This window comes from Vulpes vulpes, chromosome 14 (genome assembly GCF_048418805.1).
Source record: "Vulpes vulpes isolate BD-2025 chromosome 14, VulVul3, whole genome shotgun sequence".
Lineage (NCBI taxonomy): Eukaryota > Metazoa > Chordata > Mammalia > Carnivora > Canidae > Vulpes > Vulpes vulpes.
Window position 1 is genome coordinate 101,206,860 of NC_132793.1, and position 26,675 is coordinate 101,233,534.

Genomic DNA, 26,675 nt, shown 5'->3' on the forward strand with positions numbered 1-26,675 from the left:
GAGAGCTCACGACACACTCTCGGGCCACATAGAGAGCAGCCTAGAAGCTAAGACTGCCCCTGAGGTGTGCTAACGCTCACAGGGAATGAAGTGTACAAACACCCCCTCCCAGTCACCTCTACACGAAAAGCATCCTGGAGCAAACACACAAGCATGGACAAGCCTGGTGGTAGGGTGTGCAGACACATACACACACACACACACACACACACACACACAAACCCCGGCAAGCTCAGGCAGGGCCCACACAGACATCTGCACATCAACTCTGGAGGTGACCCCAGGCACCGAGGCAGGAACAGCGCTCAGAACACCACTGAGCAGGGTCCAGCTCATGCACACAGCACACCTGACACCTGTCCAGCTCCAGAGCTGATTCCCTGTGGCTGTGAGACCTCCGTGTGACCAGGTGTAGACTGAGGTTAGGAATCACCCCTGCGTGAGGTTTTTTTAACCCTGAGGATGAGAGAGGCCCAGCCCTTCCAAACAGCCCTGCTCCTCTGGCAGCCCTTGCTGGGCTGGATTTTCCTGCAGGGCTTTTGGATTTTGTTTTTGATCCACTCGAGTGTTGATCGTGTGCCAGACACCATGCCAACACTCGGCTAACGTGTGCAAAGTTGTTCTGAGTAAAGCTCTCAGTAAATATGGGTTATTATGTACGTTGTTATTTATATACATAATCTAATTTCTTTTCATAACAACCCTATGAGGAAAGGTGCTATTATCCCCATTTTACAGATAAGGAAAGTGAGGCTCCAAGATGTTAAGTGGCTTGTCCTGGTGGCAAACAGCTGGTCAGTGGCAGGGGCAGTGTTTGAACCTGGGTCTTTTGACTCCTGAGCCCGTACTGGTCAAGACTCCCAGTTGGGAAGCCAGCCCCACTGACTCGCCCCGGTTGGGTCCCCAAGGCGTGGGGGATCATGGGGGAGCAGGGCGTTCAGGATTCCATGGCTCTGGTCTGAGAGGTTTAGGGCAGAGGGATGAAGGAGGAGAATCCCTAGGAGGGAATGCATGGTGTATGGGGGCCCCCGTCCACTTCTGTCCCTTTGCTATTTCCTTGACCATACTTCCAGTAGGACTGGGGGAGGTGCGGTGGAGCAGGTTTTCTAGCAGCTGGCGCCCCAGCTGTCCTTCCAACCTGGCTGTGCTCTGTCTACGTGACCTTTGGCAGATTTCCACTCCCTCCCAGGCCCGAGCAGGGCCAAGCTGCCACCTGGACGACAACTTATCTCTGACCTTCAGCATTTCTATATCTGGATGGATCCTAAGTGCAGCCTCCAGCCTAGACTTCCAGGACCCACCCTGGGAAGATGCCCCTCCTGTGTGGGCAGATAAATGTTGGCATATTTGACCCAGCCCTGGGCTTTCAGAAAACCGCAAAGGGGATGTGGAAGACGTTTGCCCTCGTCTCACAGACGCCCTCCTTGTGAGGCTGCTGGGAGTCATATTTTGCTCATTATCCCCGCGGTATGTATGAGAAGCCAAAGGTCAGTGAGCTGGAGTTTGCACTGCCCTCCAGACGGACTGACATGGTGCTTTTCAGAGGGTGGTCCGTGGGCCTCCCACTTTGGAATTGCCTGGGAGCTCATAGAATTGCCCGTTGTCAGGCCATCCCAGGGCAGTGGCGGCAGGCCTCTAGGGTAGGCCTTTCAGGTGACTTTACTGCATCCTGTGGTTGGCAGACTGTGGGTTCTTTGGGAAGGAGACCTCTTGAGCCCATCTTCTGCCACAGCTGCTTATGTGCCGTGGGGCTGTGTCAGTGGTCTGGTGTCTTTAAAGCTGGGCTTCTTTCTTGGTAACCTGGGGATCACAGTGGTACTTACCTTGTAGGGCTGTCATGGGCACACAGGGGTTAATGTCTGCATATGTGCAGCGTGTAGCCCACACCCTCCCAGGGCGTGGACCTGGACTGGCCAATGGGAAGGGTCTCTTTAGGGGGGAACACAACAAGGTCAGACTGCTTGTTCCAAAAGGTCATCAGCACACAGTGCAAGCAACACAATTGGGCCCTGTTGTGTTTGGAAATTTCGTGGTTGGGAGAAGTGAGGGTTTAGTACTAGTAACTTTTTTGAGCTTCCCAGTATGTAGAGTTGCTGATGAATGGTGAGGAGCTGGGAACTGGGGGCAAAAGCCCTAGATAGTCTTGTGCAGTTCTGAACTTAATAGTTCAGAGAGAGGCCTTGACCTCTCCGAACCCTAGCTGCTGCTCTAGAGTTTCAGTAGCAGACCAGATGTGAGGCAGGACCTTGCCCGTGAATACCCAGTGCCGCCCCAATTCCAGCTTTGCTTCTAGAGTACGACAAGACACCCAGCTGCAGAGGCACACACATTCCCGCACTGAGTCCTGCACTGGTTACCTTACGTCATCACCTTCCCTGGGAGACATTGTGAGGAGCAGCCTTGGGAGCTCTGTCATCCTGTTTGCTGGTGGGATGTTATCCATCCCATGTCCCATCAGCTTGGCTAGGACGTCCCACCTGAGGGCTTCCTTCAGCATTAGTGGCTAGGTGGAAAGCTTAGCTTCTCCAGAAAGGCTGGCATGTGTTCCTCCTCTCTGACAGTGAGAATCAGGTAACTTCATTTCCCTTTTCTCCTCGGCCCCTGGGAGGCTCAGCATTGACCACACCACCCATCTCCAGTAGCTGTGTGAAGATCTCTTGTGACCTGCATATGTGATGATGCCCTTTCTGGTTTAGATGTTTTCTTCGGATTTTTTTTTCTTTGCTCCTGATTTTAGTGTTTATGTTTCACTATGTTCTGTTCTTTTCTTTGTTTTCTCGTCCTTGGTGGAACCAGGCTGAGGGTATGTAAAAACACTCACCACGTAAAAGCACATGAAGCTGCCTTCACAACTGCTTTGTTGGCATGTTGCTCTTTCTGCCTCCTCAGCTTCATGAGAATGTGTCTGTTTGCGTGGTCATAACCTATTGGTCAGATTGGAGATACCTGAGGCTGGGCAGGGTGGCTCATTTCTGCTTGTTTTCCTTTTCTTATCAGCTACTTAGAATTTTTAAAATAATTTTCTTCAAACCCATTAGTCACTCACAGCACAAACGGTACGGTACCCTGGTTGGACAGGTACATGTGTTTCTTTCTTTCCATTTCTTTTGTATTACATAAGAGTAACCTGCTTATTACAGAATTCAAACATGATAAGTAAAAAGGGAAAAAAAATTAAACTCCCACCAAGGATACCAGTTTTCAGCATTTTGTGAGTCATCCTCCTGGATTTTTTTTTTCTTTCCTTTTTTTTTTTCTTTTTTTTTTTCTTCTTTTTATACTTTTCCCACAAAAAATAAGATCTAACTAGACATACTGTTTTATAACCTTCATCTTTACTTGGTGGTAGATAATTAGAATCTTCTCTTCTTATAACGATGAAAGGTAAAGTTTTTATCCAGGATACATGCACATAATTCGCTTTTAAGTGTGGAAGTACTTACTACGAAAAGTAACCAATGCCCCTGTCATCCCCAGCCCCAGCTCCTCCAAGAAGGGACATCTTTTAATCAGGCTTTTCGTTAATACAGTGGTTTCCTCCATATGGTTAAGTAAAATGCTTGCCCCACTATTTCTTGGCTTATCTGACTTACTCTTTTGCTGCTGAGAAAAATAAGGCTTTCCATCTCTTCCATCACCCTTCCTTACCTCCTCCAAACATTTTTCTGGGTTGCCTCTGTAATTTTTTCTTTTAAAGATTTTATTTATTCATGAGAGACAGAGAGAGAGAGAGGCAGAGACACAGGCAGAGGGAGAAGAAGGCTCCATGCAGGGAGCCTGATGTGGGACTCGATCCTGGGACTCCAGGATCTTGGGCCGAAGGCAGGTGCTAAACCGCTGAACCACCCAGGGATTCCCCCTGCCTCTGTAATTTAAAATATTATACTGAGGGGCACCTGACTGGTTCAGCTGGAAGAACACATGACTGTTGATCTCAGGATCATGAGTTCAAGCCCCATGTTGGGGGTAAAAGTTCCCGAAAAGAATAAACAAAAAAATTTTTTCTATACTTAAACTTCAGTTTCTTGTTCCATTAACCATTGACAATATCTTGTGGCCCTCTTCACCGTCCCAACAAGATAGAGACTCCATTTTTGCCTAAACAACCCTGGTATCCAGCATCACAGGGTCTCTCTGTTGTACATTCAAGTTCCTGAGGTCAAAGTTGGTAACAGTTTACGTTACTGTTTTATAACCATGAGTCTTCCATGAGTGCTGTGAGCTGGTACTGAGAGGTAAAGATCACTGCTCCATGTTTGCTTTTCCTCTGCCATCATAAATCATGTACTGCAGGACCAGGGTGGGTGGGGCTGTGCTTACAGGTTCTCGTTGGATCTAATGCCCTTCCTTTTATTTTGTTACATCCTCAAAACCCATCACTTTACATTTTAGTTTGCTTCATATTGACCATGCCTTTCTTGTTTAATTGTGTTTGTTTTTTTGGTGTTTCTAAGATAACATCATTTTTACCAGCTGCATAATATCCCATTGAGGGGAGTGTTAATGTTGTCTTTTCATCTAGTCCCTGATGGTTGGACCCTTAGTTTGTTTCCAGTTTTTCACTAATATGAATGGCGCTATGATAAATGTTCTTTTACATTCATCTTTGCACATTTGTTCTTCTCATAATGTTTGAGAGTCCAGGAATGCTGTTCCCCTTTCAACCTGATCCCCCCATCCCCAGCTCCTTGCCATGCGCTGCCTTGCTCGCTTACCCTCAGATTGGCCCATCCTCGAGGTTGGTATAATAGATTTCTTGTGGGAGGTGTGGACCTCAGGTAACATCCATCTCTTCTCCCCAGGCTCCAAAGAGCGACCATTCCTCAGATTCGAAGCAGAAAATGTCTCCAACTACACGGCCCTTCTGCTGAGCAGGGATGGCAAGACTCTGTACGTGGGTGCCCGGGAGGCCCTCTTTGCTCTCAACAGCAGCACCAGTTTCCTGCCTGGCGGGGAATACCAGGAGGTGAGATGATTCCCAGGGCTGGCCAGGCTGGGCAGGGGATGGCAGAGGGGCCAGTGGACAGAAAGACTGATCTTCTGGGTGTGAAGATGAGGCAAACAGGAGAGGCAGGGCCAGGCACAGCCTTCGTTCTCACCCATGCCCTCCCCTTCTTGTTCTCCAGCTGCTGTGGAGCGCAGATGCGGAGAGGAAACAGCAGTGCAGCTTCAAAGGCAAGGACCCACAGGTGAGCTGGCACCTGGAGGCCACCGGGCTGAAGGAGGGGCAGAGTGTGGTGTGCGGGACCCAGTATAGAGGCAGCGGTGGGAAACAGGGCATAGGCTTCAGCGATGGCCACACCTGGGTTTGGTCCTATACTTACTATCTCTGTGACCCAGAACAAGTAGATTGGCCTCTCCAAGCCTTAGTGTCCCTACCTGTAAAATGGGGATAATGATGCCTGTCTCACAGGACCTGCTGAGGACTCAGCGAGGTAACACGTATAGGGCACCTAATCAGAACTGAATAAAGTCGGCTTCCAGCCCGAGTGGTGAGCGGGCATCCCTCTGCAGATGGTGTGATGGCACAGGTCTGGCAGATCCTGCTGTGGTTTTGGCCAGACCATTGCGTGTGAGGTCTGGTCCAGCCCAGGGATCTCCTGGAGGCCTCCCTGTTATTCCCGGATACTTCTTGTCCTGCACGCAGCAGGAGGGGAAGGCAAAAGAGCACCAGATTTGGGCTCAAACACAGGTTCAAGTCCTGACTGCCCCTGACTCCTTTTCATCCACAAATGTGTATGAAGCACGCGCACTGTGCCCAAGTACTTCTAGACCCTGGCAAAACAATTACGCAAAAGAAGAAAGAGCAACAGGCAGAACTCAGCCACTGTAACAGGTAGTCAGGCCACACCTCAGTGTGTGTCACTAAGAAAGTGGCATTTGCATCAGGACTAGAGGCTGCTAGGGGGTGGGCGGTGGGCTGCCTGGAGACAGGGCAGGAGTGGACTTACCCTCAGTGAGGTGTTTGGGAAACTGCGGGGGTGCCGGGCAGGGGAGTAGCATTGGCTGGCATGCATTTAAAGGGGCTGCTCTGGCTGCTTGGTGGAGCATGGCCTCTGTGGGGCAGGGACATAGGGAGGGAGCCCAGTGGGGGACCAGACCAGGCTGGTGCCAGTAAGGGAGGGAGAAATGGTCAGATTCAGGATGACAGGAAATGGGGGTGTGTGAGAAGTGAGTTTGGGGCCTCAGCAGCTAAGAGGGGAAAGGTCTCAGGGAACAATCACTATGTTTATGAGACACAGAACTAGCGGTGCCCCCAGGCACCCCCTCCAGCACACATGCTCCGTGGTCCTCTGTCTGCTCTGCCCAGGGACAAGATGCTGCTGGATTCCCATTTGCACTGGGATTTGAGGAGCCCCAGAGAGCCCGGGCTTGGCCCTGCCCTCTGGTGGCGTCCTTGGGCCTGACATCCTCCTCCCTCCTTCCCCAGCGTGACTGCCAGAACTATATCAAGATCCTCCTTCCACTTAACAGCAGCCACCTGTTCACCTGTGGGACAGCAGCCTTCAGCCCTGTGTGCACCTACATCGTAAGTGTTCCCCTTTGCCCACACCCGCCTGTGGCTGTCCTAGGAGCTGTTCTTTAGCAGGAGTCCCTAGTCAAGGGCAGGGCCCGGGGCAAAACTTCCAGGGAGCAGTGGGTCTGAGAGCCCTGAGGCCTGGCCCCAGATTTGGTGACCAGGTTGGCCGGCGGGGGGTGAAAGGAGGGGTGCCTGGGAACTCCAGGCACAGAGGTTGTGGCCAACTCAGGACTCCTACCCTCTTGCTTTCTTGAGCTCTCCCCGGCCCTCAGTCCCACAACCCACCGCATGCTCCCCTCCTCACACACACTTGCTCCTGCATTTCTGTGTTACACGCACCTTAGCAGCGATGGTACTTTGAGGCATTGAGTTGGAGTGCCAGTTTTGGAGTCAGACACACCATGGTTTGGACCATGTTGCTGCCCCTTCTGAGTCCTGTCAACATCTCTTCTGTGGCCACTGGGGCTAGGAATGCCCATCAGAGGGTCACTGCCCGACGGTGCTGGCACCATGCCCTGGGTGCAGAGATGAGGAAGATGGCCTGCCTCCTCCCACCTCAGCCCCCAACAGCTGCCTTTTCTGGCATGCCTCCCTCCCCTCCTAGCCTATGCATCCCCTAGCACACCCCTGAGCTCTTCCATCTGCTCTCCTGCAGAGTGTGGCGAACTTCACTCTAGCACAGGATGAAGTAGGGAACATCCTCCTGGAAGATGGCAAGGGCCGTTGTCCCTTTGACCCCAATTTCAAGTCCACGGCCCTGGTGGTTGGTGAGTGTTGAGAGCAGAGTGGCTCAGTTGAGGGTGGGCAAGTGGTGAGTGCACACCATACTGATTCCCGGGGGAGGGGGAGCACGGAGTGACCCTTGGCTGCCCTTGGGTTTGGCTTCTCCCGGTTCTCACTCCCTTCCCTGTCTACCTCAAGCAAGCTAGGCAGCCTGGGGTCGCTCTGGGCGACCAGGGGCCGTGCTGAGGGGCCATTCCCATGGGAATGTTCTCTTGGCAGATGGTGAGCTCTACACTGGAACAGTCAGCAGCTTCCAAGGGAATGACCCGGCCATCTCCCGGAGCCAAAGCCTCCGCCCCACTAAGACCGAGAGCTCCCTCAACTGGCTCCAAGGTGAAGTCCTCCCCATGTACCCAGTGGGCAGTCCCCTGAGCCCAGGGCAGGCCATGCTCTCCCTGCAGGGCTGCAGGGCCAGCTGGGGCCAGGAACAGTCTCCTGCCTGTCTCGGATTCCTAGGCTGACTTAGCCCTCCCCGTTTGTCCCACAGACCCAGCATTCGTGGCCTCGGCCTACATTCCCGAGAGCCTGAACAGCTTGCAGGGGGATGATGATAAGATCTACTTCTTCTTCAGTGAGACTGGCCAGGAGTTTGAATTCTTTGAGAACACCATCGTGTCCCGTATCGCCCGCATCTGCAAGGTGAGGGGGATGGTCCACCCCAGAGACCCCGGAGACTCCCCGAGGCCAGGATTGGGAAACACCAGGAGGCCTCTTCTGTCCTCCAGGAGGAACAGCTTGGCTGACTGCTTTTCTCTCTCTCTCCTTTTAAATTAAAATAGCTCTGACGTTTTTTCTTCTTTAAGAAAATGTGAAACTCGGGACGCCCGGGTGGCTCAGTGGTTTAGTGCCACCTTCGGCCCAGGGCCTGATCTTGGAGACCCGGGATCGAGTCCCACATCGGGCTCTCTGCATGGAGCCTGCTTCTCCCTCTGCCTGGGTCTCTGCCTCTCTCTGTGTCTCTCTCATGAATAAATAAATAAAATGTTTAAAAAAAAATATGTGAAACTACAGAAAAGGACACACAAAAATCGCTTAGGATAAAGAGGCAGCTTAGCATCCCGACGAAGAGCAGAGACTCTAGCCAGGCTGCCTCATTTCAGACCCCACGAGTCCTGTGACCTTGGGCAAGTCACATGCCCTCTCACTTAGTGTCCCCATCTGTTCAATGGGCATAAGACCTGCCTCAGAGTTGTCATGTGGCTTAAATCCATTCCCCAAAAGCATTTAGGAGTGTGGTAGGCAACAGCTAAACGTTGACTGTTAGCGTCAGCATCCTGGTGCCTCACTGCAGGTGACCACTGTTAATATTCTAGAATGTTCCTTGATGATCCATTTTCTTTTTCTGTGTATGTGTAAATATACATGTATTTGTATTATTGAAAAACTATCTACAAATGAGTTCTCTGCGATGCAGGTATTTAGGCTCCCTGTTTGCGGGGAGTCCTGATCTCTTGCCCCGTATAGGCGGACTCTTCTCTGTCCGTTTCTGGGTATTCCACAGTAAGGAAGGTGCTCTTACTTACCCAGTCCCCTGGTGATAGGACCTGGACACCACCTTCAAGTATTCTTGGTTTTTTAATTTTTTTAAATTTTTTTAAAAGATTTTATTTATTCATGAGAGACACAGAGAGGCAGAGACATTGGCAGAGGAAGAAGCAGGCTCCCTGTGGGGAGCCCAATGCAGGACTTGATCCCAGGACCCCGGGATCATGACCTGAGCCAAAGGCAGACAGTCAACTGCTGAGCCACCCAGGCATCCCATCTTCTTGGTTTTAAATGGAAGTCTGCCCTGGCTTTGGCTTGCCTCTCCTGGTGTCTGTCAGCTGCCCCCCGGAGGGGTTGCAGGGGGCTCTGGGCTTCCCCGACCAGGCCTTGCCTAAGCCCAGCTTCTCTCGGCCTCCCCCAGGGGGACGAGGGTGGCGAGCGGGTCCTGCAGCAGCGCTGGACATCCTTCCTTAAGGCACAGCTGCTGTGCTCCCGGCCAGACGATGGCTTCCCGTTCAACGTGCTGCAGGATGTCTTCACGCTGAGCCCCAGCCCCCAGGACTGGCGGGACACCCTCTTCTATGGGGTCTTCACATCCCAGTGGTACGGCCCCCAGAACCTAACTGGAGATGGGAGGGTAGGGAATGATGGGGCCCAAGAGTTTGGCCTCATCCTGAGCCCCAGGGTCCCTGGCTTAATCCAGCATCTCCTTTGTAGGCACAGGGGGAGCACAGAGGGCTCTGCCATCTGCGTCTTCACCATGAAGGACGTGCAAAAGGCCTTCAATGGCCTCTACAAGGAGGTGAACCGTGAGACCCAGCAGTGGTACACTGCGACCCACCCAGTGCCCATGCCCCGGCCTGGAGCGGTAAGGACTACTCTCCACACCTGGGGGGTGCTGACGGGATGGGTCCCTGTGCTGTGCTGGGATCACTTGGCTTCTCTCCATCTCTTTTCTCATCTTGAAAGTAGGGACCAAACCCAGGCCTGTTTGTCTTACTGGGTTGGACGTGGCCATGAGTGGTAGGATGCCTTAAACCTGCCTCAGGGTGGGGCTCCTGGGAGGCTCAGTCTGCCCTCAGCTCAGGTCATGATCTCAGGGTCCTGGGATCAAGCCCCAAGTTGGGTTCCCTGCTCAGCTTCTCCCTCTCCCTCCCCTCATTCTCAATCTCTTTTCTCCTCTCTCTCAAATACATAAATAAGATCTTTATAAAAAAACAAAACCCCTGCCTCGGGGGAGCACGTATGCTCTCATCAGGGCATTTAGTGCGTATTTCTATAACTGTCCTTCACTTGTGCCTGTCTCCGACTCTGCCGTGGGCTCCTTATCTAGTTACTGAGTGACTGAGTGGCCTGGCCATGGGGAAATTGCCCTCCTGTCCTTCCAGCTTGCTGGGCTCCCCCCAGGGATGGGGGCTATGGGTGTCAGCAGTTTATGTAGGAGGTGACTCTGGGAAGCACCATGAAAGAACAGGAGAGGGAGGGGAGGGAGCAGAGCCAAGGAAGAGTGTCACTGAGCTGCTATTGTCAAGGGCCCCTGGGGCTTAGTCCCCTGGAGCTCTGAGCAGGTACCCTCATGACCCCTATATTCAGAAACCGGCCAGCTAGGGCTTCCTTTGAGCACTGGCAAAAGGATGATAAACGAGCAGGAAGTGTGGTCATGCTTCTTGAGGCCTGGGTGAGGGTGAGGGTGGGAGGATGGTGATCTTTTGCCCCATACCCAGGCTTAGCCCTTGGGCCTCCAGATCAGTGCATTGGCTCCCTGCAGATTCACATGTGATGCACCATGGCTTCTGAGAGGGGGGCCAGCTATCCTGGCAGCATCCACAGGGCTCCCACTCTGCTTGCTGCCCTAAGTGGCACTGTGTCTCATGCCACCACCACCGCCTTCTCCTGCAGTGCATCACCAACAGTGCCCGGGAGAGGAAGATCACCTCATCCCTACAGCTCCCAGACCGTGTTCTGAACTTCCTCAAGGACCACTTCCTGATGGATGGGCAGGTCCGCAGCCGCCTACTGCTGCTGCAGCCCCGGGCCCGCTATCAGCGTGTGGCTGTACACCGCGTGCCTGGTCTGCACCACACCTATGATGTGCTTTTCCTGGGCACTGGTGAGTGCCCATAGCAGGGACAGGTTGAGGGGCAGGGAGCCTCACTCTGGTGATACGGGCCTGAGTGCTGTCCATGTTCCAGGCGATGGTTGGCTGCACAAGGCAGTGGGCGTGGGCTCCAAAATGCACATCATTGAGGAGCTCCAGATCTTCTCACTAGGACAGCCTGTGCAGAACCTGCTCCTGGACACCAACAGGGTGAGTGAGCTGGGGAGGAAGCCCAGGGGAGTGTGCTCGGCTGCCCCTCTGTCATTGATGCACAGGCTCCAGCCAGCTTTTCCTTGCTGGCACCAGCAAGATGGCAAAGTCCAGACTCATGGCATGAGGCAGCAGACAGTGGGGTACCTGTCTAACCTGGAGCATGAGAGAGGGCTCCTTGGCGCGCGGCTCTGGGTTGGTGGCCCCGGTGGCCCATGTCTGCCTCTCATGCCCTTATGTCTGTACAGGGGCTGCTGTATGCTGCCTCCTACTCAGGCGTTGTCCAGGTGCCTGTAGCCAACTGTGGCCTGTATCAGAGCTGTGGGGACTGCGTCCTTGCCCGGGATCCGTACTGTGCTTGGAGCGGTTCCAGATGCAGACACATCAGCCTCTACCAGCCTGAGACGGCCTCCAGGTGAGACCTCCTCCCAGTGCACTTGGCATCAGAGCACTTACCCTGAGCCCTCTGCAGAATCCCCAGGCAGTTTCGCATGCATCCACTGTCAGCGTGGTTAGTGATGAGCTCCCCTTTGGACTCTCACAAGTGGTCTGGTTTCAGGCAATAAATTACATTTGCCCTTCCCATCTGTAGAGCTGGGGGACATCATTTGGTAAAGTATGAAGTGTCACAGTCATGAAAAGCCTGGCTGGGGATTGTGGCTTGGTGTGTGAACATGTTAAAAAAAAAAATAAGTAGTATGCAACAATCCATTAATAAACCCATTAGAAAATAAAAATAAAAAATAAAAAAACCATTAAAAAGTGCTTCAGAAGAACTAAATCGGATTGTAAGGTGTTTGTATAGAAAACTTGAAAAAGAAAACTTGAAAAGTAGAAGTGTGTAAACAAAATAAAAACTATCGTGAGTCCTATCACTCAGAGAATTGCGGTGAGATTTTTTTTTTATATGTACCTTCCCAGGTTTTTCTATAGATATGTGAAATAATCAAAAATATATGTTAGGGCAGCCCGGGTGGCTCAGTGGTTTAGAGCCGCCTTCAGCCCAGGGTGTGATCCTGGAGACCTGGAATGGAGTCCCACCTTGGGCTCCCTGCATGGAGCCTGCTTCTCCTTCTGCCTGTGTCTCTGCCTCTCTCTCTCTCTCATGAATAAATAAATAAAATCTTAAATATATATATATATCCGTTTTAAATAAAAATGGCATCTCCCACTCATAGCATCCTTGCTTCACGCACAGGGAGACCTGGTGCCAGATTTGTATTTCAAAGAATCCCATAGGAGTACACGTATGCACAGCTGAAAGGATCCGCCCCAACTGCCACCTGTCACGATCACTGGCTGGTAGATGGCATGTGACATCCATAGTGTTTTCAGCGTTTGTACTTGGTTGAGTGTTTTTAGGTTTCCTTGAGTGTATTGAGAATTATTTTTATTTATGTTTCATTAAATAAGTCCGTGCACATGCGTTGTTGTAAAAGACAAGAGACATGCATGTCGATCCAGCTGTCCTTCCAGACTTCTAAAGGTCCACATCACTTTTGTCTTCAGGGAATTATTATAGGAAATGAATATTGTAAACAGGAGATGCTGGCTCAGTCCATGCACGTGTGGGGAACCTGCCTGGGGAAGCCACCTGCCTTTTACTCCTGTTTTGGGCCTGATGGTCCCTGGGCCCCACAAGGGCCTGTCTGTACTGGGGATGGGGCCATGCAGGCTCATAGTGGTTTCCTGGCCTATCTCTTGCTCTCTTTGGTCGTTAGGCCATGGATCCAGGACATTGAGGGGGCTAACACTAAGACTCTCTGCAATACTTCCTCACCTGGGCCGCGTTCTTCTGTACTAAGTGGTAAGTTGCCCCATGAAAGGATGGAGATGAGAGAGGTGCAGGGGCCAGGTCTGCCTAGAAGGCTCCTGCAGGTGGCAGTGGCCTGGTCCCTGACCCAGAGTCTGCAGAATTGCACCTCATAGTATAAAGAGTATGGTCCAGGGGATCTCTGGGTGGCTCAGCAGTTTAGTGCCTGCCTTTGGCCCAGGTCGTGATCCTGGAGTCCCGGGATCGAGTCCCACATCGGGCTCCCTGCATGGAGCCTGCTTCTCCCTCTGCCTGTGTCTCTGCCTCTCTCTGTCTCTCTCATGAAAAAATAAATAATCTTAAAAAAAAAAAAAAAGAGTATGGTCCAGGGAGAGGTGGGGTGAGCCCGGGGCTACTGTGGATGCTAGTCCCCCTGACTCTGCATCTCTTCCGTCTAGATAAGCGATGTGAGGAAGTCCAGTTCCAGCCCAACACGGTGAACACCTTGGTCTGCCCCCTCCTCTCCAACCTGGCCACCCGGCTCTGGCTGCACAATGGCCTCCCGGTCAACACCTCAGCCTCCTGCCGCGTGCTACCCACCGGGGACCTGCTGCTGGTCGGCAGCCAGCAGGAACTGGGGGTGTTCCAGTGCTTGTCCTTGGAGGAGGGCTTCCAGCAGCTGGTGGCCTGTTACCACCCAAAGGTAGTGGAGGACGTGGAGGCCGACCAAGTGGGCCGGAGGGGCAGCGTGCCTGTCATCATTAGCACGTCACGTGTGAGTGCACCAGCTGGTGGCAAGGCCAGCTGGGGAGCAGACAAGTCCTACTGGACTGAGTTCCTCGTGATGTGCGCGCTCTTTGTGTTTGCTGTGGTGCTCCTCATTTTATTCTTCCTCTACCGCCACCGGGATGGCATGAAAGTCTTCCTGAAGCAGGGGGAGTGTGCCAGTGTGCACCCCAAGACCCGCCCTATGGCTCTGCCACCTGAGACCCGGCCACTTAATGGCGTAGGCCCCCCTAGCACCCCGCTCGACCACCGAGGCTACCAGGCCCTGTCTGAGAGCTCCCCGGGGCCCCGCGTCTTCACAGAGTCAGAGAAGAGGCCACTCAGCATTCAGGACAGCGTTGTAGAGGTGTCCCCAGTGTGCCCCCGGCCCCGGGTCCGCCTGGGCTCTGAGATCCGGGACTCTGTGGTGTGAGAGCAGACCTCTGGAGGAGGCCACCCTGGCTTTAGAGGCCATGAGTGCTCAGAGGGGGCCAGCTGGACCTCTGTCTCGTGGGACACAGCCGTGGCGTGGTGCCCACCCCTCGGGAGCGACAGAGCCAGCTGGCCTGCTGCTCTTCAGCCAAGAGCATGGCCCCAAAGGGCCCCGGTGAAGACGGGGGCCTGCCTGCCTGGGCAGAACCGTGCTCCCTCTGTAAACTGAGCCTTTGTTTAAAAAACAATTGAAAATGTGAAACCAGTGAGAACGAGACCGCAGAACACCGTGCACACCAACAGCCCTGCCGCGCGGCCTGAGACCAGGCTGACTCACCCAAAGTGGTGGTCTGAGACAGAGCTGGCGTTCCTCGCCAGCTGGCCTCTCCCGCCTCCGGCCGCCGGCCGGCCTCTCCCACCTCCGGCTGCCGGCTGGCCCTTGTGCCCACAGAAGCAGGGGCCAGCTCGGGCTCCGTGGGTCCTGCCACGTTGGCTGGCCAACTTCTCACAGCCATCATCCCATCACCTCAGGGACCGGAGGGCTGAGTTGCCACCACAGCTCTCACAGGCCTTGGGCTCAGACTCACCTGCTGGACCTTTCCAGCCTGTATCAGGCCGTGGACATGTGTGAGAGGGGCAGCGTGAGCCCAGGAGAGATCTCGTTTATGACAATGGACGCCTTTCCCTCGAAGTCCAGGAAGTGACTTGGCTGCCTTCCTGCAGCCCATCCTGGAACCTGTGTGTCGCCTGTCCCCACGTCTGCCCTGGTCTCCTCCCTGAGCCCGACCCCCAGTTCATCCCCTACACCTTGCTTGCTCCCAGTCTAAGGTTTGTTGACACTGCCCAGCACAGGAACCCTGAGTTTATCTGGCTTTTATATATTTTTTAATAAGATGCACTTTACTTTTTTTTTTTTTTAATAAAATCTAAAGAATAGAAACAATCATGGTCCTTCCTCTCAAAGGACTGTTACTTTTTGAAGTTGGTCTAATACTCTGAGTTCTGGGGCATTCTGAGCCTCCTCTTCCCAGGGGCTATCGGGCCAGAGCCACCCTGGCTGGGCCAACTCCCATCTCCCAGTGGAGTGTGGTCCTTAAGGTTGGAAATTTCATGCACTGATGGGAGGGCAAGGGATTCCCTTACTTTCCCTGAACCCCTTTACCCTGCATCTCCCCCAGTTCAGGGTGGGAACACAGGTAGATCAGGGATTTTGTCCTTTTTTTTTTTTTTTTTTTCACTTTAAAAATGTTTATTTTTTATATGATCATACAGTGAAATAGCGTCTTTTTCTTTTGGCACAGAGTCATATAAATTTTAAAGTGTGTAGAAATTAATGGAAGCACCACCACCATCAGGATATATGAGAGTTCCACCTGTCGTGCTTCCCTTCATACTGACACCCTCATGAGGGGAGGGGTGGGCTGGGCGGGCTACAGGCTGCCTTCCTCCTGGCCCTTTAGGTCCTACTCTTCCCAGGATGACCGAAGGCTCCTAGAAGTCCAGTCCTTCCTCATACCAGCATTTCTAGTATCACGCAAAGGGTCCGAACATCTAAACCTTTATTATAGATTAGTAGAACACAAACAGTGATGACAATGACAGAAGGAGAGAGGCACCAGCATGGAGGGCCTTCCCCTGCCTGGAGCAGGACCACACAGTGCCAGCTCTGGGCTAGGCCAGCTTGGCCGGCCCTGGCAACACAGGCATGACCTCGGCCACAGCTCAGCAGTGGGAAGGCTCTCTGACAGGGTGCTTGCTGGGACACACGCCACGGCTCCTGTCACAGGACAATCTTAAAGGAGCTGAACAAGAGAAGGGTGAGTCAGGTTTTCTGCTGGAAGAGAAGCGAGCGGGGCGGGGACTAACTCCCAGCCTGCCCACATCTTCCCTAAGACCCTTTGGAATGGGCTGTGCCGTATCTGTCCCTCCCGCACTACCATCATCATACCTGGCGAAGTCCGGCGAACGGGAGATGACGTGTTGGAACTCTGAGAGGTTGATGGTGCCATCCCGGTCAATGTCGGACTCTTCCAGGATCTGGGAAAGAGAGAGCTTCAGACCAATCCCAGCCCTTCCTGTCCGCCCCCTGGCCTGGCCTGGCCTCGCTACTCACGTTGTCGATGAGCTGCTTCATCTCTGAGGCACTAAGTCGTGTGTCCTCGCCCTGTCCTGTGAGGCAGTTCACGAGCTGACTCAGGTCTTCTCGGTTCAAGGTTCCATCATCATCAAAGTCTAGAGATGGTCATGGGAAGCCAGAATGAATGTGGTCAGGGTGAGCTCCAAGGCTCCACAGAAGGCCCCCCGGCTCCCGAGCAGTATGCCACCGCCCAGACCACATAGAGACCAGGCCGTATCCTGCCAGGCTGCTCCTGGCTCTCACCGAAGATGCGGAAGGCATAGTGGGACTTGATGTCTGGAGTTGCTGTGTCACTGAACACACTGAGGAGGTCCAGGAAGTCCTCAAAACTCAGACTGTCCCTGGCGGGGGATGTGGAGAAGACCCTGCAGATTCGCTCCTTGAAGGGGTTGGCCTAGGTAAGATAGCCTGGTGTGAATGCCACAGATGCAGCCCAGGTCACATACTCCTCAAATCCTACCAGGAACTTGGGGGAGCAGGTCACAGTACCCGCTCCATGAACTCAGGCTCACAGGAGACGAGGATCAATGTTTTAGGGCCAGCATGGAGGGCAGGAGGACCAAATGACTTGGGGAAGGGACAGGGATGGTTTACTGTGAGTCAGTTTAACCCAAAGGCAGGCCCAGGAGCAGAGAAGGAAGACAAGCATCCTAAGCAAAGAGAACAGGATGGGCTGGTTACTTTAAAACACATTTACTTGAACACTTACTGTGTTATAGGTACTAGGCCAGGCCCTTTGCATAAACATTTTCATAGTAGCGGCGCCCTGGGTGGCTCAGTCAGTTCAGTATTGGACTCTTGATTTCAGCTCAGGTCATGGGCTCAGGTTGTAATCTCAGGGTCATGAAATCGAGCCCCTCATTGGACTCCGTGCTCAGTGCGGGATCTGCTTGTCCCTCTCCCTCTCCCTGCTCCCCTACCCCAACTCCTCCCTTCCTCCCTCTCTCTCTCTTTCTCTTTCTCTTTCTCTCTCTCTCAAATAAATAAATACAAATCTTTAAAAGAATTTTTTCACAGCAACCCTATGGAGAGGCAATCGGCCTCTGGAATAAGGTTTCTCAAACTTTAATAAGGTAGCTCAACTCCTCTTAAAGACAAAACTTCGGGGGAGCCCCGGTGGCTCAGCAGTTTAGCGTGCTGCCTTCAGCCCTGGGCGTGATCCTGGAGACCTGGGATCGAGTCCCATGTCGGGCTCCCTGCATGGAGCCTGCTTCTCCTTCTGCCTGTGTCTCTGCCTCTCCTTCTGTGTCTCTCATGAATAAATAAATATTTTTTAAAAATAATAAATAAAAAAAAAATAAAAACAAAACTTCTTTGACTCTCCAAGAACATATCCAAGAATCCCAGCTTGAAAAACACTATTCCAGTTAATTTGACTGGGTGAGTCTGGGAAAGCCCTAGTCCTCAGGAAATTAGAGCTAAGTGGAGAGAAGACCAGAATGGGGACCAGTGACCACATGATCTCAAGGCGTGTAGCGGAGGGAGGGTGGCGAACCGTTACCTTGAGCTCTGGAAGGCTGAGAATCTGCTCCAAGGACACTCGGATCTGCAGTGACTCCTCCACACTCCGGTGCTCTTGGGGAAGCAGCTCACAAAACCGCCTGTGGGCTCTGGCAGAAGGAAGGGAACCTGTTGGCAAACCTTCCAGTGTGCATCACATCCCCTGCTCCTTGTCTTGTTATCCATTATACACCAAGTGGGGAGCTAAGGCACATACATAGAACCTCTCGGTCATCAAACATAAGCCAAAAGGAGACGACATATATAACCCCCATGTGTACTGTCACATATGACACAAAACTGCACTGAGAGTCCATTCGGGCAATGGGTATTTACTAAGGGCCTATTGTGTGCCAGGCACTGTACTGGGCATTGGTTCTAGAGCTCCCTGGGGGATGGAGAGGCTGCAGAAGGAACCAGAAGTTGCCCCTGAAAAACAGGAAAAAGAGTAAAATCGAAATGTCTCCCATCTCACTGCAGGGATCTCCAGCTCCTCAAAGCCTCCCACTTTTTTTTTTTTTTTTTTTTTTACCAACTACCTACAGGATCTCTTCCTCAGCCCTCACCTCCTTCCCACCGGATTATTTTTGCCAAGGGAAGCCCAGGAATCTCCTCGCTCCAGTGCCTTGACCGCAAAAAGCTGGCACGCGGCTAGGAAGGGGGTTCCAGCCCGAGTTCAAATCCTCCTCCTTGGAATGTAGTCTCAGGCAAGTTACCAAACTTCTCTGAAACCCGCTTCACTGCCCCGGGACCTCCCTCCTGAGGACTGAACTAGATAATGCAGGCAACCACTGCGCACGGCTGCCGGCGCACGGTGAGCGCCCGGTACACGTTAACGGTTACCGCGTCAGTTCAGGTCCAGTTACCCGGAGCCAGGCTCCCGGTGGGCGCGGCGCACGGAGAGCCACAGCAGCCCCTGCCGGGCGGGGGCAGGAAGTTCGGTTACGCGGAAGCCAGCGAGGCGCAGGCCCCGGGGTGCCCAGCCGGCCGGGGGCGGCGAGGTGGCTCCGCTGCGCGCGGCGGGGCCCCCGAGTCGGCGGAGGGCACGGCCCGGATCTCGGGGCCCGGGGCCCGGGCGCCAGCTCCGGCTCGGCTGCGGACCTCAGGCGCGCCCCGTCCCTCCCTCCGGGGGCCCCTCCGTTTGCCCGCCTGGACAGGGCCCCCCGCAGCCGCCTCTAGAGGACCCGGCTGCTGAGGCTGGACGCTGCACTTACAGGAGGATCTCCTGCTTGGTCAGGAACGTCAACTCCTGGAAGGCAAAACGGGAGGGGTTCAGCGGGCCTCCCGGGGGCCGCACCCGCCCTGCTGCCCGCCCCGGGACCCCGCTCGCCAGCGCCGGGCCGCGCGCAAACTCCCCGGGCACCTGCGTCCCGCGCACCTGGTACTCGGCCAACAGCTCCTTGGACAGGCGGCTGCCCGAGCCCCCCATCGTCGCGCCGCGCGCACAGCTCCGCCAACTTGCCTCGGGGCGCCGGCAACTTTTTCCACTTCCGCCCTCGGGCCGCGTCACCGCCCTGTGCCCGCGGCAACCGGTCCTGGGGCCGCTGCCCCCGGGCCCGCCCCCTCCTTAAAGTGCCCAGGCGCTGCGGGTCCGGTTCCGCCGACCCGCTCCCGGCTCCCCGCTCCGGGCTCCCGGCGGCCAGCTGGAGGCGGGGCCCGGAGCGGGGCCGGACGCTCCGGGGCGGAGCCCAGGCCGCGCGGCCCCGCCTCCGAGCAGGGCGGGGCGAGCCTCGCCGCGGGCGGGCGGGCTGCGCATGCGTGCGCGTCCCCGCCGCCTAGCCATGGCCCGGCTCGGAGCTTGCGGCCGGGGTCGCGCAGCGTGCTTCTCAACTGCTGTAGGTGGCGGCGGCTGCCTGGGGCGCGTCCGAGCCCCAGGGAAGTACCCGGAGCCTGGAAATCCGGGAAAGCGCGAGACTTGTTACGTGGCCGAAGGCGGCCTGCCGCCCATTCGCGCGCAGCGAGGGCTTTTTCTTCCAGACGCTTCCATTGCACCGTCGCCGCACGTGTTGCAGCCTGCATGCCCCCTGCAGGAGACCCCAGGCCCGCTGAGGCTGTACGCTGAGGGTCTGCAGACTGCAGGAGCCGTGCATAGTGATCTTCGATGTTCACCCTACAAGGTAGGTTCCCGTCTTACAAATGTGGACAGCAGGTCCGAGTGGTGAGAGGATTCGGTGACTTGTCTAGGCTCAGGCCTGTGGAAAGCCGTCACCCCCCTCTAAGGCTCTTCTCGCGCCTCCGCGTGTCTGTAGGCCTCCCTTGAGCCGACCCCGCGTCCAGAGGCGGCAGGGACTGAGGTTGAGCTGTTTGAGCTTGTCCCCTGTCAATCCTAGGACAGTGCTTGGCACGGAGTAGGCTCTCAACAAATTGCATGCGTGCATGAAGAACCCTACACACTGTTCTAGAAGGCGAGGATTCCAAGCTGAGAGAGGAGGTGGAGGTGAGATTATTTTGTTTTCACCTTTATTGATGTATAATTGACAAAACAGTAGGGGTTAGTTCTTGATTCTCCTGATTCATTTTACTTGCTGATCTTTGTAAAGTCTAGATCTGATCATGATGATTTCAGTTTAAAACTAATAAATGGTTAAAAACCTAAATACCGGCCCCCAAAAATCTGACTTCAGTCTCTCTCTGCGCTCTTCTCTTGGCTTTCCGGGGTCTGGTCACAATGGGCTCTCGGTTGCTCTTACTTGTTAGCCTCAGGGAACAAGTAGCCCCTTCCTAGTTCCCTAGACTAGGTTAGGAATCTTAGGCTTCCAGAATATCCAGGGCTTCCTTCTCTTTGACAACAGCTGTGTATCACGTTTGAACTTATGTTTGCTTAGGTGTTGATTATTATTGTCTGTCCCTCTTCCCCCCACTAGACCGTAAGCTCCATGAAGAGTTGCGAGAATCGTGATCTACAGGATCTGATGGGTGGCAATTGAGTAAATGTTTGATGAATGACTACCTAACCCCACCGATCAATAAGGTGTTCATCTGAGAGTGACTTTAGTAAGACTATTTCAACATGTGAGTCCCACCACTGTGGAAATATTCCATTCCAAGAAGTGGAGACTGCAAAACAGTGGGAACACCACAACCAGTCAAAGTGAGTGTGGTCCCATCCCAACCCAATCATCTTGACACTAGGGCTCTTTCTGTATAAGAGTTCGGTTAGGGGTGCCTGAGTTGGCTCTGGTCATAATCCCGGGGTTTTTGGATCCTGGGATGGAGTCCCAGGGAGTGTGCTTCTCTCTCTCTCCCTTCTCATGTTCTCTCTCTCTCTCTCTTACTCTCTCTCTCAAATAAATAAATAAGATCTTAAAAAAAATTTTTTTTTTTGGTTAGTAAAAGGATAGGCAAAGAACAGGAAGTTGTCGTAGTGTCTCCTGTACTAGACCGAGGGGAGGAGCACCGGCCAGCCAATGCCGGTCCTTGGACTTTGCGGTGAGATAGTGAAGATATGGAAATTGGAAGTTGCATTGGTGAGCAGTTGTGACAGATCTCTTAGCCACCTCACTTAGTGTTGAACCCTTCATTGAACAACGTTCTGATTATAATTTTGGTTCTTGGTAGATTTTTTGTATAGAGGAGGGACCAATATTTTGTGCTATTTGGCATGTCTCTCACTCTAAGTTATTGAATAGGCATTCTAGTCTGCTTAGCATACTGTCCTGCCTGCACCTGACCAATTCTTGAGACAATGTAAAACTGAGTTGCTGATACAGTTTTAAAAACCTCTTCTAAAACAAAACAAAACAAAACTGCTTCTAGTGTTACTTATTCAATGGTTTTATTTCTTAGTTGGATCTCTTAAAGTTTTGTTGGTAACTATACCAACTCTTGAATTTGCATTCCTCTTTTTTTGGTTGTTTTCCAGGACATCTTTTCCCTGTTTATAATATTTCCTTCTTCCTGTTTTTCTTGGGACATTAGATAGGAGAGCCACACAAGGTTTCCCTGAGGCGAGTGACCTTTGATCAGAGACCTGAATGAGCTGACCCTTTAAAGAAAGTCTTGAACTAGGGTATTATTGTAGGCTGGAAGGTGGGACAGCATCAAGGCTCTGAGCTGGAAGGAGTTCAGGAAGTGAGGAGCAGAGGAGCCAAGGGGAAGAGGAGAATGGGAGGAGGTGAGAGAGGAAGGCACAGCCATGCCTTGAGAGCCCAGAGGCCACGTGAGGAAATGACCTTCATTCTGGGGGCTCAAGGTCACATCCCTAGTGACTAGTAGGCACAGGAATTCAAACACCTTGGCAGCCTGTAAGGCTTAATCTCTTACCTTTGTCCCATGATGATCCCAAATTCACAGGCATGTTGTCATGCCTGTGAGAGAACTCAGCCCCAAGCCCATACCTGAAGACAGACATGCAACCAGTGTTCCCTTTCCTCTGTTTTTTTTTTTTTCCTCTAAAGGTTTGATCTTGTCATGTGGTCACTGCTGACTGATCTCTCTAAAGTAGTCTTCTTTATTCATAAGTCATGCTTTTTGCTAACTAGTTCACTTTTTTCTTTTTTAAAGATTTTATTGATTTGAGAGAGATAGTGAGAGGGATAGAGAGCACAAGTGGGTGAGGGACAGAGGGAGAAGCAGATTCCCTACTGAGCCAGGAGCCCAATGTGGGGCTCAATCCTAGGACCCTGCGATCATGACCTGAGCTGAAGGAAGTTGCTTAATTGATTGAGCCACCCAGGCGCTCCTACAAGTTCACTTTAATGTAAATATGACTGTGCCCACTTTCTATTGAGTCTATTGATCAATAATATCTTTACTCGCATTTTTAGCCTTCTGTTGTCATCAGGGGTGCCTGGGTGCCTCAGTCAGTGAACCGTCTACCTTCAGCTTAGGTCATGATCTCAGGGTCCCAGGATCAAGACCTGGTTGGGTTCCCTGCTCAGCGGGGAGCCTGCTTCTCCCTCTCCTTCTACCACTCCCTCTGCTTGTGCTTATTCTCTCTCTCTCTTTCTTCCTGTCCTATAAACAGGAAGGTTTCTTCCTGTGTCCTATAAATAAATACAATTTAAAAAAAATGTGATCCCAAATTTTTATCTAGTCCACTCTTACCCTTGACTTCCAGGTTAGATGGTCAGCTGCCTACACCACTTCTCAGATGCTCGGGCTGCATCTCCAGCTCAGCCATCAGAACCGAACTCTCAGTTCCCCCCTACTCATCAACCTATTCCCCATGCCCACCCCACTCCCAGCTCCTCCATCTCTGATTGCCTCTACAGTGTGCCTCGTTCTGAAGCTGAGGCCCCTCCCAGGGCTTCCCTGTGCCTCTGTCCCCTTAGCCAGCTTGTCAGCAGGCCCTGCTCCTCTGGCATTCCAGACAGGACCCAAGTCCCCTACTCCTTTATCTCTATCACTGATCCCACCTGTGCCATCCAGTCGCCCTCTCCACTTGCCTGGCCATCAGAGTTGCCTTCCTCTTTGCTCCCCTATATCCACCTTCCACACAGCAGTTTGAAAAAGGTTTATAAAGTATCACATGGTGCTTTTTAAAAAAATTTGTATTTATTCATGAGAGACGCAGAGAGAGAGAGAGAGAGAGAGAGAGGCAGCGACACAGGCAGAGGGAGAAGCAGGCTCCATGCAGGGAGCCCGACATGGGACTTGATCCCGGGTCTCCAGGGAGCCCGACAGCCCTGGGCTGAAGGTGACGCCAAACCACTGAGCCACCCAGGCTGCCCTCCATTTAGAATAAAACCTAAGTGCCTGACCTTGGTGCATAAGGGCCTGCAGCTAATCTGGCCCCTGACTTTCCTCTCCAGCTGATTTTCCACCCTCTCCTTGTTGGTTATGCTCTGGTTAACCTCTGTTCTGTTTTTGGAACAGGCCAAACACCTGCCTGAATCAGGACCTCGGACCTCTAGTCTTCCTTTCCTAAATACATTTTCCTTGGCTCTTTATTGCAGGGTTCCACTCATTCTGTGCATGTCTTTTCTCAGCTGTCACCTCAGAGAGCTCTACCCTGCCCTGTTGCTGAAGTACAATACCCTGATCCCACCTTTTATTAGTTATCCTCTATTGTATCACATTTATTTTCCACAGAAAGCCAATACCATTAGCATTCCTTGAGCAATTAACCTGTTCATTTTGCTCATTGTCTGACTCTACCCATTATATAAGTTCCATAACAATAGAAGCCTTTTCACCTTATTTGCTACTGTGCCCTCATTCATGCATAGCAGTTACTTTATTTACTTAACTTACTTTTGGTAAAGATTTATTTATTTATGTTAGAGAGAGAATGGGTTGGGACAGAGGGAGAGGAGGAGAGAGAATCCCAAGCAGACTCCATGCTGAGCACAGAACATGATGTGGACCTCAATCCCACGACCCTAAGGTCATGACCCTTATGACTGAGCTGAAGAGTTGGATGCCCAACTAGCTGAGACACCCAGGTGCCCTGGAGTGACTGACCCTTGATCTCAGGGTTGTGAGTTCCAGCCCGACATTGGGCATAGAGGTTACTTAATTTAAAAAAAGAGAGACAGAGAAAGGCTGAGTGTAAATGGTGATTTCCCCCCCACCCAGGCATTGGAATAAGGGTTGTATTTTATCTTTATTTTTTTTCTCCCATTAAGCTTATTCAGGGGCTCCTGGGTGGCTCAGTGATTAAGCATCTGCCTTTGGTTCAGGTCATGATCACAGGGTCCTGGGATCGAGTCCCACATCAGGCTCCTTTCAGGGAGCCTACTTCTCCTTCTGCCTATGTCTCTGCCTCTCTCTGTGTGTCTCTCATTAATAAATAAAATCTTAAAAAAAAAAAGTTTGTTCAATATACATGACCTTTAGAAAGAAAAAGCATATATTTTTTATTTCAGCAAAAATGAATGCTAATCTGCATGTGATAGAATCATGAGTGATTTCCATATTTTCAAAATACTTTCCCAAAGGCATGTATTATTTTTGTAATCAGAACAAAAAGTAAAATTTATTTGAAAATCAAAATAAAATTTCTGGAAATGGGACAGCATTATGTATTTTTCACCTCTTATGACTGTTTCAGGTCAGCCCCATGGCTGTTCCACAGAATTCAAATGAGACTTCCTATTTGCTCCCTCCGAACAGTAAGGACTGGGAAGAGCAAAGTATTCCTGATTTTGTCTATGGGCAGAAGGAACTCATTCTGGAAGGGATTCAGTGGCCAAGGACCGCACCCAGCCTCCTGGACAGGATAGCAAGGTCTCGCTTCGACTCTGTTCTCTGCTCCGCCTGGAGGCAGCGGATGGAACTGGGGCTGTTCCGCTACTGCCTGGGGAAGCTGCAGACCCAAACCCTCCCTGGGCCAGTGGGTTTTGTGGCCCAGCTGAACGTGGAGCGGGGTGTGCAGAGGAGGCGCCCTCAGAACATCCAGAGTGTGAAGCAGGCATTTGACCCTGAACAGTTTAACTTCAACAAGATCCGACCAGGAGAAGTCCTCTTCCGTTTGCTCCGGGAGCCTGATCTCCCAGGTGCTGTTCAGCAAGAGGACATCTACGTAATGATCAATGTCAGCCCCTTGGAATGGGGCCACGTGCTGCTGGTGCCCGCGCCCACCCGTGGGCTCCCCCAGCGCCTGCTGCCAGCTGCACTGCGGGCCGGCATTGAGGCTGTGCTTCTGAGCTCACACCCAGGCTTCCGTGTCGGCTTCAACAGCCTGGGTGGCTTGGCTTCTGTGAACCACCTCCACTTGCACGGATATTACCTGGCTCACAGACTGCCTGTGGAGGGAGCACCGAGTGAGCCCCTGGACCCGGGGGGCCATTTACATCTGCTCCAGGCCCTCCCAGCTCCTGGCTTCCTCTTTTACACAAGCGGGCCAGGGCCTGACTTGGAAGCCTTGGTGGGCAGGGTATGTCGGGCCACTGATTATCTGACTGACCATGAAATTGCCCATAATTTATTTGTGACCCGAGGGGCCCCACCTGGAAAGACATCACCTTCCTCAGCTCTCACAGGCGTCCGAGTAATTCTCTGGGCCCGGAAGTCCAACTTTGGAGTAAAGGAAGGTGAGGCATTCAACGTCGCCCTCTGTGAGCTGGCTGGGCACCTCCCCATCAAAACATCCCAGGATTTCGGCACTCTGACCGAGGCAGCTGCTCTGGCCCTTATTCAGGACTGTCTGCTGCCCCCAGCCCAGGCAGAGGAAATACAGGCAACTCTGGTGGACTTGATAGCCAAGGATGAGCAGTAATCCTTCTGGAAGTATTTATTTTCTATCCAGTCTAAGTCCCTTTCCGGAAAGTTGTCCACAGTGGTCATTTGGGCTTCCGTGACTGCCTCTCACCTATCTCAGCCTAAAGGGAGGGGTAAGGAACTGATAAGTGGTCTCTGTAAAGAGAAGAAACCCTAGAATAAATCAAATGAATGAGCCATCATGAATGTTTTTTTTTTTTTTTTATGATTTTATTTATTTATTTGAGAGCAGGAGCAGGAGGCGGGGGAGTGGCAGAGGCAGAGAGAGAAGTGGGTTCCCGCTGAGCAGGGAGTTCCATAGGGGACTCAACCCGAGGACCCTGGGATCATGACCTGAACCAAAGGCAGACACTTAACCGACTGAGCCACCTGAGTTCCCCAGTGTATCTGCTTTTTATCTTTCCTCTTGGACAAGTATCAGGGATGTCAAACGGGTTACTAAGAAGGGAGTATGGGGATATCTGAATGGCTCAGTTGCTTAGGCATCCAGGCTCTTGATTTCAGCTCAGGTCATGATCTCAGGGTCCTGGGATTGAGCCCTGGGCTCCCTGCTCAGTAGGGAGTCTGCTTCTCCTTCTCCCTCTGCCCGTGGCTCCTGCTGTGCGAGTATACTCTTTCATAAATATTTTAAAAGGGGGCAGCCCATGTGGTTCAGCGGTTTAGCACCGCCTTCAGCCCAGGGCGTGATCCTGGAGACCTGCTCCAGTCAGTGGGGCTCCCTGCAAGGAGCCTGCTTCTCCCTCTGCCTGTCTCTGCCTCTCTCTCTGTGTCTCTCATGAATTGAATTAAATAAACAAACAAACAAATAAATAAATATTTAAAAAGGAAA

The 26,675-nt window shown here is 52.5% G+C and overlaps 3 protein-coding genes across 6 annotated transcripts in view; 2 read left to right on the forward strand and 1 right to left on the reverse strand.

The window, feature by feature from the left end:
- Positions 1 to 14,989, forward strand: part of SEMA4B (semaphorin 4B) — a 37,079-nt gene extending 22,090 nt beyond the window's left edge. Inside the window, exons 3-15 of the mRNA XM_026000864.2 lie at positions 4,803 to 4,966; positions 5,127 to 5,189; positions 6,431 to 6,529; positions 7,176 to 7,287; positions 7,523 to 7,636; positions 7,791 to 7,942; positions 9,210 to 9,391; positions 9,506 to 9,656; positions 10,688 to 10,898; positions 10,981 to 11,096; positions 11,345 to 11,511; positions 12,818 to 12,903; positions 13,308 to 14,989. Of these exons, the coding sequence (XP_025856649.2) occupies positions 4,803 to 4,966; positions 5,127 to 5,189; positions 6,431 to 6,529; positions 7,176 to 7,287; positions 7,523 to 7,636; positions 7,791 to 7,942; positions 9,210 to 9,391; positions 9,506 to 9,656; positions 10,688 to 10,898; positions 10,981 to 11,096; positions 11,345 to 11,511; positions 12,818 to 12,903; positions 13,308 to 14,047 (2,357 nt within the window). The 3' untranslated portion in view covers positions 14,048 to 14,989. The remainder of the gene's footprint in view (positions 1 to 4,802; positions 4,967 to 5,126; positions 5,190 to 6,430; positions 6,530 to 7,175; positions 7,288 to 7,522; positions 7,637 to 7,790; positions 7,943 to 9,209; positions 9,392 to 9,505; positions 9,657 to 10,687; positions 10,899 to 10,980; positions 11,097 to 11,344; positions 11,512 to 12,817; positions 12,904 to 13,307) is intronic.
- Positions 14,990 to 15,588: 599 nt separating this feature from the next.
- CIB1 (calcium and integrin binding 1) lies at positions 15,589 to 19,318 on the reverse strand. Its single transcript, XM_026000905.2, has 7 exons — positions 19,062 to 19,318; positions 18,898 to 18,932; positions 17,685 to 17,793; positions 16,427 to 16,577; positions 16,160 to 16,278; positions 15,995 to 16,083; positions 15,589 to 15,848 (listed from the first exon to the last, which is right to left on the reverse strand). Exons 1-7 carry the CDS (start codon positions 19,110 to 19,112, stop codon positions 15,827 to 15,829), a joined length of 576 nt encoding a protein of 191 aa, XP_025856690.1. The 5' UTR covers positions 19,113 to 19,318; the 3' UTR covers positions 15,589 to 15,826.
- Positions 19,319 to 19,388: 70 nt separating this feature from the next.
- On the forward strand, positions 19,389 to 26,675 carry GDPGP1 (GDP-D-glucose phosphorylase 1). Of its 4 annotated transcripts, none has more exons than XM_026000886.2 (4): positions 19,397 to 19,800; positions 20,014 to 20,120; positions 20,548 to 20,774; positions 24,678 to 26,675. In XM_026000886.2, exon 4 carries the CDS (start codon positions 24,687 to 24,689, stop codon positions 25,842 to 25,844), a length of 1,158 nt encoding a protein of 385 aa, XP_025856671.1. In that variant the 5' UTR covers positions 19,397 to 19,800; positions 20,014 to 20,120; positions 20,548 to 20,774; positions 24,678 to 24,686; the 3' UTR covers positions 25,845 to 26,675. The 4 variants fall into 4 exon arrangements, with proteins under 4 accessions (XP_025856680.1, XP_025856671.1, XP_025856660.1 ...); XM_072737307.1 differs by having other exon boundaries at positions 19,444 to 19,800; positions 19,933 to 20,120; XM_026000895.2 differs by lacking the exon at positions 20,014 to 20,120 and having other exon boundaries at positions 19,389 to 19,800.

Bases quoted from the DNA above. Each gene is read 5' to 3' on its own strand.
- CIB1 (XM_026000905.2), bottom strand. From the start codon at position 19,112: ATGGGGGGCTCGGGCAGCCGCCTGTCCAAGGAGCTGTTGGCCGAGTAC. The intron at 17,794-18,897 runs GTAAGTGCAGCG...TCCTTCTGCCAG, and splicing joins ACCAAGCAGGAGATCCTCCT to AGCCCACAGGCGGTTTTGTG. The intron at 16,084-16,159 runs GTGAGTAGCGAG...TCTCTTTCCCAG, and splicing joins TGAAGCAGCTCATCGACAAC to ATCCTGGAAGAGTCCGACAT.
- GDPGP1 (XM_026000875.2), top strand. From the start codon at position 19,438: ATGCGTGCGCGTCCCCGCCGCCTAGCCATGGCCCGGCTCGGAGCTTGC. The intron at 19,801-24,677 runs GTAGGTTCCCGT...TGACTGTTTCAG, and splicing joins TTCGATGTTCACCCTACAAG to GTCAGCCCCATGGCTGTTCC.